Below are 12,981 nucleotides of genomic sequence, written 5' to 3' on the forward strand. Positions count from 1 at the left end.
CTTAGACAGAGGGGAAATGGATGGAAAAAGTATACAGCCAGAGATTTATCCATGTTGATAACACATAGTAAAGTCAATTATTAAGAAGAGGTAAATGGCAATATGTTCTCTAAGCCTTTGTATTATCTTTCTCAAAATTTTGCTTTATGGCCTTCTGGCATCTCATTTTATAAAAGAAGTCATGCAGACTGCTGATCTCTTGGCAATAAACTAATTTTTGCCTTTCTAGAAAATTGAAGATTTTTTTTTCCTTTTTATAATTCAAAAATTTACCAAAATGTATCTAACCACGGGTCTTCTTTTACTGAATAGTGAGCAACTATTTTGGCTTCTATCAATGTTTTCTTATTTTACTGCAGCAATAATAATTTAACTCTGGTTTTAAAATTTGACACAAAACATATTCTTCAGCTTTAAAAAAATACATTGTCTCCTTAGATATTTCTACTTTTTAAAAAATGAGACATGGAAAAATGTCAAAGCTTAAATAAATATTGCTTATTTAGTTCACAATAGAACTTCCAGTTCTTTTAGGAATATTGTATCAAATTCATCCTTCACTTTCTCTTTGCTTTTTCATACCTACTGTGCAGTAATGTTTTCTGCTTATAAAAAAAGCCTCGGCAGTCAATCAGTATTAGTTCTCCCGCAGAGAGAATACCACCCAGATGCCTCTCAAGTTTGTTTTTGTTTTGTTTTAAGGAACCATTATTTAGTGACATTTTTTTAGCTCTGGCATCATGAAAGCAACAAGTCGGAAGAGTTCCTAATGACTTTGCATTTAAAGAAAAATAGAGCAACACACACACAATCACTGAAAATTCTTAAGCAGATGCACTGAAAACAGACTGAAAGGCTTACGAAATGGTGCAAAGAGAGTTAAGGAAAGATGTAATAAAAGGAATAGAAAAGATAATACAGTGGTGATAGAAAGATAAAGTAAACTCAAAAGCAATGATAAAAATCCATTTTTATATTAATGGGAAACTAAAAGCATTCCTGCTAAAATCAAAAACAAGGTGAGGCCTGACTGGCATGGTTCAGTGGTTGAGCATCGACCTATGAACCAGGAGGTCACGGTTCAATTCCTGGTCAGAGCATATTCCCAGGTTGCAAGCTGGATCCCTAGTGTGGGGCATCCAGGAGGCAGCCAATCAATGACTCTCTCTCATTATTGATGTTTCTATCTTTCTCTCTTTCTTCCTTCCTCTCTGAAATCAATGAAAATATATTAAAAAAAAAAAAACCCACAACAAAACAAAAACAATGTGAGGATGTCTATGATACCCCTACTCTTTAGCATTGTACTATAGATATCATTAGTCAATGACATTAGACAAGAGAAAATGACTGGAGGCCTAAAAACTGGAAAATAAGAAGTAACTCTCCCTCTTTACAGATGATATGAGAATATACCCGGAAACCCCAAGAGAATTATAGCTAAACTGATGCAAACACAAAAGAATTCAATAAAGCCCTGGCCGGTATGGCCCAATTGGTTGGGCATTGTCCTGTGCACCTGGGTATGTGCCCTAACCGGGAATCGAACCTGCAACCCTTTGGTGCTTCAACCCACTGAGCCACACCAGCCAGGGCTGGCTGGGCCTCTTTTTAGGGTAATGAAAATGTTCTAAAATTAGATATCAGTGATAGTTGTACAACCTTGTGATTATGCTAAAAACCACTTAATTGCACACTTTAAACTTGTAGCTTTGTGATATATAAATGATGGTTCAATAAAGCTCTCAAGAAAGTAATAGCCTTCATATGTACAAATAATAACCAGTTAGGAGATGAGATAGAACTGAAAATTCCATTTACAATAATAACAAAAACACTTGGAATACATTTACTAAGTTATGTACCAAATATATATAAGGAAACTTAAACTCTCTTGAACAATACAATAGATTTTGATTTACTTTCCTGGTACTCTCTGATACTTTTGTATGTGTACCTATCAATATATAAAACCTCCATTTGACTGCAAACAAAGTCTGGAGAATATATACTTTTTTTTCAAGGTTCAAGAAATGAAATAAATAAATAAAAATATTTGGAAAAAAGAGAAAAAGCAAAACATTCCTGGTAATCTCACCTTTTTATTATTTCTTAATGGGTATGTTTTTATGAAAAGAAATATGCAAGCTCTCTCTTGATTAGTGTAGACCACCATATTATAAATGTAATTTATTTTTGCTGATACTTTATTGTCATATGGTTTGCTTAAGAAAGCCAATCAGGGTCACTGAAGAAAAGAAAGAAGTTCCACTTGGTAATCTGGAGTTCTCTTTAGAATATCTGTTAAAAAGCTTTCTTTGATCAAGAATGGTCTCAACTGACAGGTTAATGTCTTGTTTTGTGTAGTCTCACTGTTAGAAACCAAGAACAAGGGCCTGGGAGGGCTTCCCATGAACTCAGAAGAGACGACCTTCCAACCTGGGAAGAAAGGTAAGATCTCATGTGTGCAGCTCACTAAATTGACAGAATTGCCTATCTTATTACTTTTTTTCACTATATGTTTTAATGAACACATAGTTTTGGTAACTGCAATTTAGTAATACTAAGTCATAACTCAGCATCAAATTTTCACTGCAGATTTCCTTTTAATTCATTGTGTGACAGGGAGAAAAATCAGTTCCATCATTAATCTATTACCTGCTAATCTCAAATATAAATGGATGCTTCTTGACAAAGCATATGACGTTACTTTATTTTTATTCGGTATGATTTTAAAAAACACTATAATAAAACATACACATTGGTTTTCAGGAAAGTTTTAAAAGTCCATCTTTTTCTTAACTATTAATTTATACTTCCATTAATGTATTATTTTTAAAATTTAAGAAAATGCACATAAATTACTTTCCATAATGCCAGATTTTAATATTGTCTCTTTTTCCACCTGTAGTATCAATTGACTTACTTTTACCTACATATTCTTATATATTTTCTTGCAATTTTGCCTATATAATTGCAAATACAAAACCAATATCCTAAAAGCACCGTTCAAATAGGTCTTGTATTAAATGTTTATTTTTGAGATTTATTTATTTTGAGAGAGAAAAGGGAAGTAGCCTAAAAGGTTGATTCAATATTTTTCTTCATTCTTTATCTTAGTTATTCCTACCCAGATTTTCAAAAGTCTGGGAAGCACATTAAAATCTTCCTCAACTTATGAGTTTCTTAAAACAGCTTTTATCTTACATATTCCAGTATAATGTGTTCTCTACCAAAGCTTCAGGCTGGTACATCAGAAACCACAATGCCTACATCTAGTCCTGGCTATACCCCTCCTGCCAATGGAACCTTGAGACCTTGGGCACTTGACTTAGCAGTCAAATTATGTCTCAGCTTCCTTATGTGTAAAATGGGGATGATAATAGTTTGTTATTGCTAAGCCAAAGGGTTGTTGTGTATATCTGTCTCTGTTTGTAAGAACACCCCTCATAATGGAGTACATCTACAAGGATCCTATTTTCAAATAAGGTCACATCCAGAGATATTGAGGGTTAGGACTTCAACATGTCTTTTTTAGGGCACAAAATTCAACCCAATAACAACTACCTACAAAATAACACTGGATCCAGTTGGTTTCACAGATTAGTTCCACAAAACATTTCAGGAATTGATCATTCCAAGATTACACGAGTCTCGTCTAATTACCCAAATGTCTAAGAGGCCAGTGTACCAGTGAAACCAAAATCAAATGAGGACAGTACAGAATGGAAAATTAGAGATGAATCCTGCCCAGGAACTCACCCATGAATCTTAGACACTTAGTGTTGGGTGGAAAAAGCAAGCTGCAGAAGACATTTTTATAAACTTAAAAGAAAAAAAAAAACAACTAGCCCAGCCAGCATGGCTCAGTGGTTGACCTATGAACCAGGAGGTCACTGTTCGATTCCCAGTCAGGGCACATGACCGGGTTATAGGCTCAATCCTCAGTGTGGGACGTGCAAGAGGCAGACGATCAATGATTCTCTCTCATCAATGATGTTTCCATCTCTCTCTCCCTCTCCCTTCCTCTTTGAAATCAATACAAATATATATTTTTTAAACTAAAAAATACATTGTTCTGGATACATACATACATAGAACTAGAGGGATAGGGAATGGAAAAGAAATAATAAAGGTTATTGTTAAACAGACTGTGTTTTCTGACCTCAGTATAATGAAATGTAAGTAAAAATTCAACTAGAACAGGGAAAACCCAAAATCAAGAATAGAGGTTCCCTCAGACCTGGGGAGCCCAGAGGACAGTGTGTGAGCGTAGTGTCAAGGTAAGCGTAGCTATCGGTGATGGCCTGGTTCTTAAGGTAAATGGTGAATTCATGGATGCTCGTTTTTCTTTTGTTTGTTTTTAAATATATTTTTATTGACTTCAGAGAGGAACGGAGAGGGATAGAGAGATAGAAACATCAATGATGAGAGAGAACCATGGGTCGGCTGCCTCCTGCATGCCCCACACTGGGGATCGAGCCAGCAACCCAGGCATGTGCCCTGACCGGGAATCGAACAGTGACCTCCTGGTTCACAGGTCGACGCTCAACCCCCGAGCCACCCGGCCAGGCGTGGATGCTCGTTTTCGTTGTCAACCTTCATAACCTGCAGTTATATAACTCATATTCTTTTGTCCTCTTTAAAATTCTTTTGCGTGTTAAAACATACTAAATAGATACTGCCCCACTGCTATGCTGGAAGTCAGTGTGGTCAGAGCTGATTCAGGTCTGTCATGTGACTAGGGAGTTTTTGCTCAGATGATTATAGGATTTTTTCTTTTCCTCTATAATTTAAAAACTTTTCCAGGACGTGCTGAGACATAAACAAGTATGTGCTGAGCAGTTATTGTAGCAATTTGGCTTGCCAGCCTTTGGGCAGTAGCCATGCAATCCAGCTAAACAATGTGAAAGTATCAAACTCATGTGTTTTTGCTAAAGGCTTAAGGAAACAAAAACAGCTCTTTCCCTTCCTGAAAGGTCCAAAGTGCACATTTTCATTCTCAGAGAGGAAAAAGATAGGTTTCTAGTGATGAAATCCAGATGGACTACCAATAACAAGGCTCCCTTTTGCCCTTCCTTCTGGTCTCTGCAAAGCCCAACTCCTACTCTGGAAGAGGTCAGTGCCTGGGCGCAGTCCTTCGACAAGTTGATGCTCACCCCAGCAGGAAGGAACGCTTTCCGCGAATTCCTCCGGACAGAATTCAGTGAAGACAATATGCTTTTCTGGATGGCATGTGAGGAACTGAAAAAAGAAGCTAATAAAAGCATTATTGAGGAAAAGGCAAGGACAATATATGAAGACTACATTTCTATTCTTTCTCCTAAAGAGGTACGTACCTACCGAAAGGTTTTGTTCCAGGAGCCCATGGATAAAATGAACCCTTTCGTGTTTGGTCACCTGGCACAGTTACAGCTACTCCAAAACATAGGAAGTGACTCTATCTCCTATCCATAGTGCAGTCACCCTTGAACAACCCTGCTTTGTTTTGTTTTTAATGAATCATATATATATATATATATGTGTGTGTGTGTGTGTGTGTGTGTGTGTGTATGAGGACCAGTGCACAAAATTGGTGCACAGGTAGGGTTCCCAGGCCTGGCAGGCAATCAGGGCCGATCGGGGCCTTCCGGCTGCCAGCCGGCACCTTCCTTCCCTCAGCTGCCAGCTGCTGGCCAGGCCTTCCTTTGTTCCATGCCACCCCCTGGTGGTCAGCACATGTCATAGCAGGTGGTCGAACTCCTGAGGGGACAATTTGCATATTAGCCTTTTATTATATAGGAATTTATTGATTTCAGAGAGGAAGGGAGAGAGAGATAGAAACATCAATAATGAGAGAGAATCATCCATCAGCTGCCTCTTGCACACCCCACACAGGGGATTGAGCCCACAACCCGGGCATATACCCCGACCTGGAATGGAACCGTGACCTTCTGGTTCATAGGTGGATGCTCAACCACTGAGCCACATTGGCTGGGCAACAACCCTGATTTTAAGTGTGCAGGTTTTTTCCTAATAAATACAGGAGAGTACTGTAAATACATTTTCTCTTCCCTGTCATTTAATAACATTTTCTTTTCTCTACCTTAATTTATTATAAGAATATCTATAATAATAAAAGCATAACAAGCTAATTAGACCAGACAGCCAAATGACTTTCCAGATGTTCTTCCAGACCTTCTGGGTGAAGCCAGGGCTGTGAGGGCCGAGGCAAGCTACTATGGCTGTGAGGGCCGAGCCCCTTGCAAGAATTTTGTGCATCAGGCCTCTAGTGGTATATAAAACACATAACGTACAAAATATGTGCTAATCAACTATTTATGTTACCAATAAGCCTTCCAGTTCAGCTATTAGTAAAGTTTTGGGGAGTCAAAGGTTATACATGGATTTTCACCTGCATGGGGTTAGAGCCTCTACCCCTTGTGTTCAGTTCAAGGGTCAAGTGCAGGCGTCCTCAAACTACGGCCCGCGGGCCACATGTGGGTTTTTTTGCCGTTTTGTTTTTTTTTACTTCAAAATAAGATATGCGCAGTGCACATAGGAATTTGTTCAGTTTTTTTAAAACTATAGTCCGGTCCTCCAATGGTCTGAGGGACAGTGAACTGGCCCCGTTTAAAAAGTTTGAGGACCCCTGGTCAAGTGTATTCTAATTCTTTTGACCATGGTCCCACAATGGGCTCCAAGTCTGGGAAAGATTTTTTCCATTTTTCTGGAGAAAATATCCATAACTTTCATCAGATTTTCCAAAAAAGGTAGTCTATACATTTTACTATTAATACTGTTTAAAAATAGTACCAGTATAGCCGAAACCGGTTTGGCTCAGTGGATAGAGCGTCGGCCTGTGTACTCAAAGGTCCCGGGTTCGATTCCGGTCAAGGACATGTACCTTGGTTGCGGGCACATCCCCAGTAAGGGGTGTGCAGGAGGCAGCTGATCGATGTTTCTCTCTCATCGATGTTTCTAACTCTCTATCCCTCTCTCTTCCTCTCTGTAAAAAATCAATAAAATATATATTTTTTAAAAATAGTACCAGTATAAGCATTTCTTTAAATAAAATTATCCCTTTATTCTGATTCAAAATGTTTTTATAGGTATCTTTATTTTTTAATTTTTATTGTTGAAAGTATTACAGATGTCCCCTGGTATCTTTATTTTATATGGTAGCATCACTAACATGATATTGATTCTTCCAAGGTTTCCCCCAGAGTGTCCTTTTTTAATATCAGAGAAATTATGAGTGAAATCAAGCAAGTTTTCATCTCTGAGTTTTTGTTCTTTCAATTCCAAAATCTAGGTTAGGTTGGTCTCGAAACTAAGTGCCTTGTAGCTCTAGTTATAAAATCATTATTTCCTAGTATGTGCTAAGAACATAAAGTTCATGAAACATTGCTTCTCCTGCCAGGGAACTCACAAATAAGGGGGCAGAGTGACTTGGAGCTCCCCAGCCCTACCCCCGCCAATGCCTCAGGGGCTGGTACAGTGAGCCATCAACAGTGGGGTGGGACAGGACTGAGGGAGACATACTGGAAGAGGCATTAGATGGACCCAGAATCTGTTTAAGGAGCCTTCTAGGAGCTTTTGATGCCACTGAAATTTGAGAACCTCTGTTCATTGGTGTTGTTTCTCTTTGGCAGGCTCAATTTTTGGGTGACCTTGGTTGGTTTGGGATTTTTAAAAACCAGATCAAGCTATGGGAGTTGGGGATGGATTTCCAAAGAGAAATGTATCTAATACAACTCTTGTTTCTGTTGACAGGTCAGCTTAGACTCCCGAGTCAGAGAAGTCATCAACAGGAACATGGTGGAGCCATCCCAACACATATTCGATGATGCACAACTTCAGATTTACACCTTAATGCACAGAGACTCGTATCCCCGGTTCATGAATTCTGCTGTCTATAAAGATTTGCTCCAGTCCTTATCTGAGAAATCTGATGAAACATAGGATGTTATCAACTATATTTATTGTTATTAAAATAATAAAGACTCATGGACTATGTCTAGTACAGGGAATTTAGAGGTAGCAGCCAGGGTCTTCTGCTGGACTAATACGGGGCTATTTTAATAACAGATGCTTCCTTCCACAGAAGGCTACATGTTCACAGTGTAAATTGCAGCCACCTTTAGTGCAACTTACGAAAAAATGGACATGGCTGTCTTAGAAAGATAGTATATTTACATTTACAATAACAGTGGCATGTTCTGAATGGCAAGGGATTCACTATAAGACTCCACCTCCTGGAGCATGGACACCCACGGGGCACCAGGACTGCTTCTGTTCTGCGAGAGTTCAGTACCTGATGACTCTCTTCCTGAAGAAAAGACACTCAGCTGTTTCTCAACTACTCCTTCAGTCAAGCTCAGTTTTGAATATTTCACTTACCAGGGCCATTACAGGACCCAAATTCCCATTTCATGAAGATGTGACCACTTCTTGTAAAAAAAATGGACTCCCCCTTAATCTGAGAATATATGTATGTAATGCATATATGTGCGTGTGTATCTATCCATGGTTAACGTAAAGCACAGTGCTCTGAAGTGCATCAGTCTCAATGTTTGGTAAGAGAAGCAGTGCTTAGAAAATTATTTTGTTGAAAAGTTACCATTATTTTATCAGAATCTGCCAACCTAACAAATGAATTTTTAAGTTCACAACTTGGTCATGTTCTTAGCAAAACTTTCAAAGAAGCATATTTCCATTTTATTCTTGAAAGAAATACAGGCATTTTCACTCTAAAAAAATAAAGCACAAGAGTTTGACTTTAATCTTTACTTTTTTCGCATGCAAATACTTGGGAAATAGAAGATTAAGTAGGGATACATGCAAGATATCTTTCAGCTCCCACATGAGGATTTTGTTTTTAAATCCCACTATTTTTATGATAGGCAAATGAAATAACTTTATAGTTTACTGGTAAAAATACTGGTCTATAGACCTAAAAATCTTGAAGAAACCCATCACTAAAATGAATGGGAAAGACATCTAAAATGAGGTGACTGCGAGAGACACCCAAATCTGGAATGGTTTGAGTAGTGGGTTAGAAATTGGCAAGAGCCTATAGCATACTTCAGCCCTAAATGGGGTGCTTTAAAAAAAATTTGATTTTTTTTTTCTTTAAAAGAGGGAGGGAGGAGAAAGAGAAACATCAATGTGAGAGCATAACATCGATCGACTGCCTCCTGTATAACTCTTACTGGGAATCAAGCCCACAACCCAGGCATGTGCCCTGACCAGGAATCGAACCGGCAACTCTCCCGTGTATCCTCACCTGGCTCTTCAGCCTGACGATTTCTGAATTACTCTGTTCAAACCCCAAACCTAACCCCCTCGCCCTTATTCTCTCAGCAAACCATCTTACCTCCTACTCTATAATGACAATTATGTCCCTAACTCCCTTCAACTTCCTGTGTAACTTATAAATATGTATAGATCAGCATCTATTCCTGCCTCGTTCAGTCCTGTTCCAGAGAATAACGTGTTTTTTCCTTTTCAAGGCATCAACCCCTTACCTAGGGGTCTCATATTTTTTTCATTAGACAGAGGACATAATTGTGATTAAGGCATAACCCCTGCCCTTTAGTAGTTTTCATTCAGGTAAGGACAGACATGCCCATGGCATCTAAAGTACTAACTCAGTAAGTAGTCTAACTGTAGTAAGCACTCTAACAGTGAAGAACTGAGCTATGGAAGTCTTGAAGAGCTATGGAAAGTTTTTTTTAGCAGTAGGAGTTACCTTTTATTTTTAAAAATACATTTTTATTGATTTCAGAGAGGAAGGGAGAGGGAGAAAGAGATAAAAACATCAACGATGAGAATCACTGATTGGCTGCCTCCTGCATGCCCCCTCCTGGGGATTGAGCCTGCAACCGGGGCATGTGCACTCGACCAGAATCGAACCCGGGACCATTCAGTCCACAGGCCAACACTCTATCCACTGAGCCAAACTGGCTAGGGCTACAGAAAAGTTTTGGAGGTGACACCAAAGCTAAAACCAATAGAACCAAGGATTCAGAAAAAGAGAAGAGAAAGATCCTCTGTACTACTGTTCAACACTAGCTTTTTCTTAAAACCAGCAGGCATCACTTAATTAAAACTGTACTTTAAGAACACCTTACTAGTTGGGAGAGGAAAAGCAAGCAAACAAAAAGAAAAGCAAGCTTCAATGTTAAATAAAATGACAAAATGTGATACAATTTAATAACAAGAAACTTTATTGAATTACAAATTTTAAAATGCATCACTTAATTTAAAAGTGGAACTATTTTAATTTTTATTCTTCTTAAAACTCAATTTTTTCAAAAATGCATTTTACTTTTCAAATGCTAAAACAAAAAGTTAATCTGTGAACTGACAAAGTAAAGATGGAATGATACCAGGGGCCAATTCTTATATATGGGGTCTTAACAAGGACCGTTAAATGTTGCCTTCTGTATTATATCAAATTGATTTCCAATGAGAAATGGGAGCAAAGGGGAATGAAAGTATGTCCTGAGGTCTTCCTGTAGGTGTCTGATAGAATATAGACTTAGCATGGTAAGTTGTGGACTTTGTTAACAGTGGCCTTTAAGATGTGCTAGAGCAAGCATACACTAAGGAATTTATGTGAAAATCAATTTTTCTTATTCCTAATGGAATAAATGGTAAACACTTAAACAAAAAGTAAAACCTAATTCTAATATCTGTACTATAAAACGAGTTGCCTTATAGCCCATATATTCAGTTTGTTCAACAACCTCATTAATTAACAGAAAAGGTCAACTTATTAGACTCAGAACAAAAATACTTTCTATCAACCTCAAGTTGGAAAGATTTATATAATCTTTATACTTAATCCTTGGCCAGTAGAGATTTCCAAATCAAAATCTACTTATGAGCTATTTATAATAACTACACTATACTAAAACGCTAACATTTCCTTCCCAGTATATCTTCCTATGAGGGGAAAATAATTAGACACTTTCATTCTTTGCCACTGCAGTGTTCTGCAAAACTAAAATACTATAAATTCAAACAGGTACATAAAACAAAACTGAACTGATTCCAACAAAGCCAAGTCGTATTTCCAAAAGTAAAATCCATTAAGAAAAATAAACATGTACAAGAAATAAGAAATAATGATCATGGTTAGTTACAAATGCAAAATAATACCTAATTATCCCAGACTTGTGAATATAATAATTAAAAACAATTTCATATGCTAGTTCAAATATTATGTACAATTTAGATAAGCTGGTCAAGTATACACCACATTTATTTAACTTATAATTATATTACCTCTTTCCTCCTTTAATATTTGCAGGTACATGCCAATAAGGGGAAAAATGTAATTTTCACTTATGTATTAACTGAGGAGAATAACATTTCTACTGTGTTTCAGACTGTAAAAAAGTTAAGGTAATTTTCCTTTAAGAAGGAAAAAAAGGTAAAAATAAATTGCCAAAAATTTAATTGATAAAAGTTTAATATCAATTACTTATAAAAATGAAAAAAAATTGAAATAGATACCATATAATTATTATGTAGTCTCCCTACTGATCTGAAACTACAGGCATTTAAGAAAGGATGATACTATGTCAAAAACAAAGACTAACCCAACGGATGCATTTTCTTTAAAAATCTGACTTGCAGAAAAACTACTTCCTTGGCCTAGTTTTAAAGCCAGTTATAAAATCCATTTTCTCAATGGTCCAGACATTTTCCCAATTCTTCCAACTCAACAGAACTGTCAAAAAAAAAGAAGAAATATTTTGTAAGAAAATTAAATACAGACAATAGGGTGTATCCCTTCTCCCATTTAACACATCATCCTTTATATTGCTAAGAAAGAGATGTTTTTTAAAAAGACGCTATATTTTTCAGATATAAGTAATCACCTTTCTTAAGTGTTTGACTTCTCCAACTTAGAATTAGTAGAAATATATAACTAAAGTAGTATAAAATTGTTAAAAATCAAGAACCTCTAGTTTAGACACAGACAACAGTATGGTAGGTTCCAAAGAAGGGGTTTGGAGGAGGATGAAAAGGGTATCGTGGGTCAAACATATGATGACAGAGGAGACTAGACTTTGGGTGGTGAGCACACTATACAGATGATGTATTATATATTACTAGAGGCCCGTGCCCTCTCGCAATCTGGGACCCCTTGGGGGATGTCAGACTGCCGGTTTTGGCCCGATCCCCGCAGGCAAGGCCCAGGGACCTCACTGGTGCACGAATCCATGCACCAGGCCGGTTTCAGCCTGATCCCCAAAGGCCAGACCAAGGGACCTCACTGGTGCACGAATCCGTGCACCAGGCTTCTAGTATGCATATAAGATCTTTGGTTAATCTCTTCTTCCCCGTTCCCTCTGAGATTCATCCGTCTGTTCCATGTTTCCATGCCTTTGTGTTGAGTGTCTGCCCCCTGATGGTCATTGCACATCAAACGGCTGAAAGGTTGCTTAGGCTTTTATATATATAGATAGATAGACTTGTACACCTGAAAGTTATATAACAACTAGTGCCCCGGTGCACGGATTGGTGCACATTGAAAGAAAATTAATTAGAAGGTGGCTGGCGGGGCGGGATTGGGCGAGACAGGGAGGGACTGGGCGAGACAGTCCACACCTGGGGCGGCACTGTGGCTTGAAGGGCATCTGCAGAGTGAGCGGGGTCCCTCTAGCAGGTGGGGTCCCTTGGCCTGGCCTGCAAGGATCGGGCCAAAACCGGCTCTCCGACATCCCCCAAGGGGTCCCGGATTGCGAGAGGGCAGTTCTTGGGTGATGCACCCCAGAATTGGGCTCCCTACTCTCTGGTTTCGGGGTGCATCACCGGAGAACCGCTGCTGCCAAGTCACCGCAGCTTGGCAGCTCCTGCGTTGAGCACTTGCCCCCTGGTGGTCAGTGCGTGTCATAGCTATTGGTAGGATGGTTGGATGGTTGCTTAGCCTTTTATATATATATAGATATTAATCAATGTTATACCAGTAAATTTAATTTTAAA

General features: G+C 38.3%; 2 protein-coding genes across 8 annotated transcripts in view; one reads left to right on the forward strand and one right to left on the reverse strand.

The window, feature by feature from the left end:
* The window catches only part of RGS20 (regulator of G protein signaling 20), a gene marked incomplete at its 5' end in the record, with an annotated part of 47,134 nt that extends 38,387 nt beyond the window's left edge, over nt 1-8,747 (forward strand). For all 5 annotated transcript variants that reach the window (XM_079795914.1, XM_079795915.1, XM_079795916.1 and 2 more), the window contains 3 exons: nt 2,368-2,451; nt 5,097-5,331; nt 7,756-8,747. In XM_079795914.1, coding sequence (XP_079652040.1) covers nt 2,368-2,451; nt 5,097-5,331; nt 7,756-7,944 — 508 coding nt within the window. In that variant the 3' untranslated portion in view covers nt 7,945-8,747. The remainder of the gene's footprint in view (nt 1-2,367; nt 2,452-5,096; nt 5,332-7,755) is intronic.
* A 1,441-nt stretch (nt 8,748-10,188) lies between these two features.
* Nucleotides 10,189-12,981, reverse strand: part of LOC307113872 (transcription elongation factor A protein 1) — a 63,953-nt gene continuing 61,160 nt past the window's right edge. For all 3 annotated transcript variants that reach the window (XM_079795859.1, XM_079795856.1, XM_079795855.1), the window contains one exon: nt 10,189-11,722. In XM_079795859.1, the coding sequence (XP_079651985.1) occupies nt 11,714-11,722 (9 nt within the window). In that variant the 3' untranslated portion in view covers nt 10,189-11,713. The remainder of the gene's footprint in view (nt 11,723-12,981) is intronic.

The sequence above is a fragment of the Cnephaeus nilssonii genome (assembly GCF_951640355.1).
Source record: "Cnephaeus nilssonii genome assembly, chromosome: 18".
In the NCBI taxonomy this organism is placed as follows: domain Eukaryota; kingdom Metazoa; phylum Chordata; class Mammalia; order Chiroptera; family Vespertilionidae; genus Cnephaeus; species Cnephaeus nilssonii.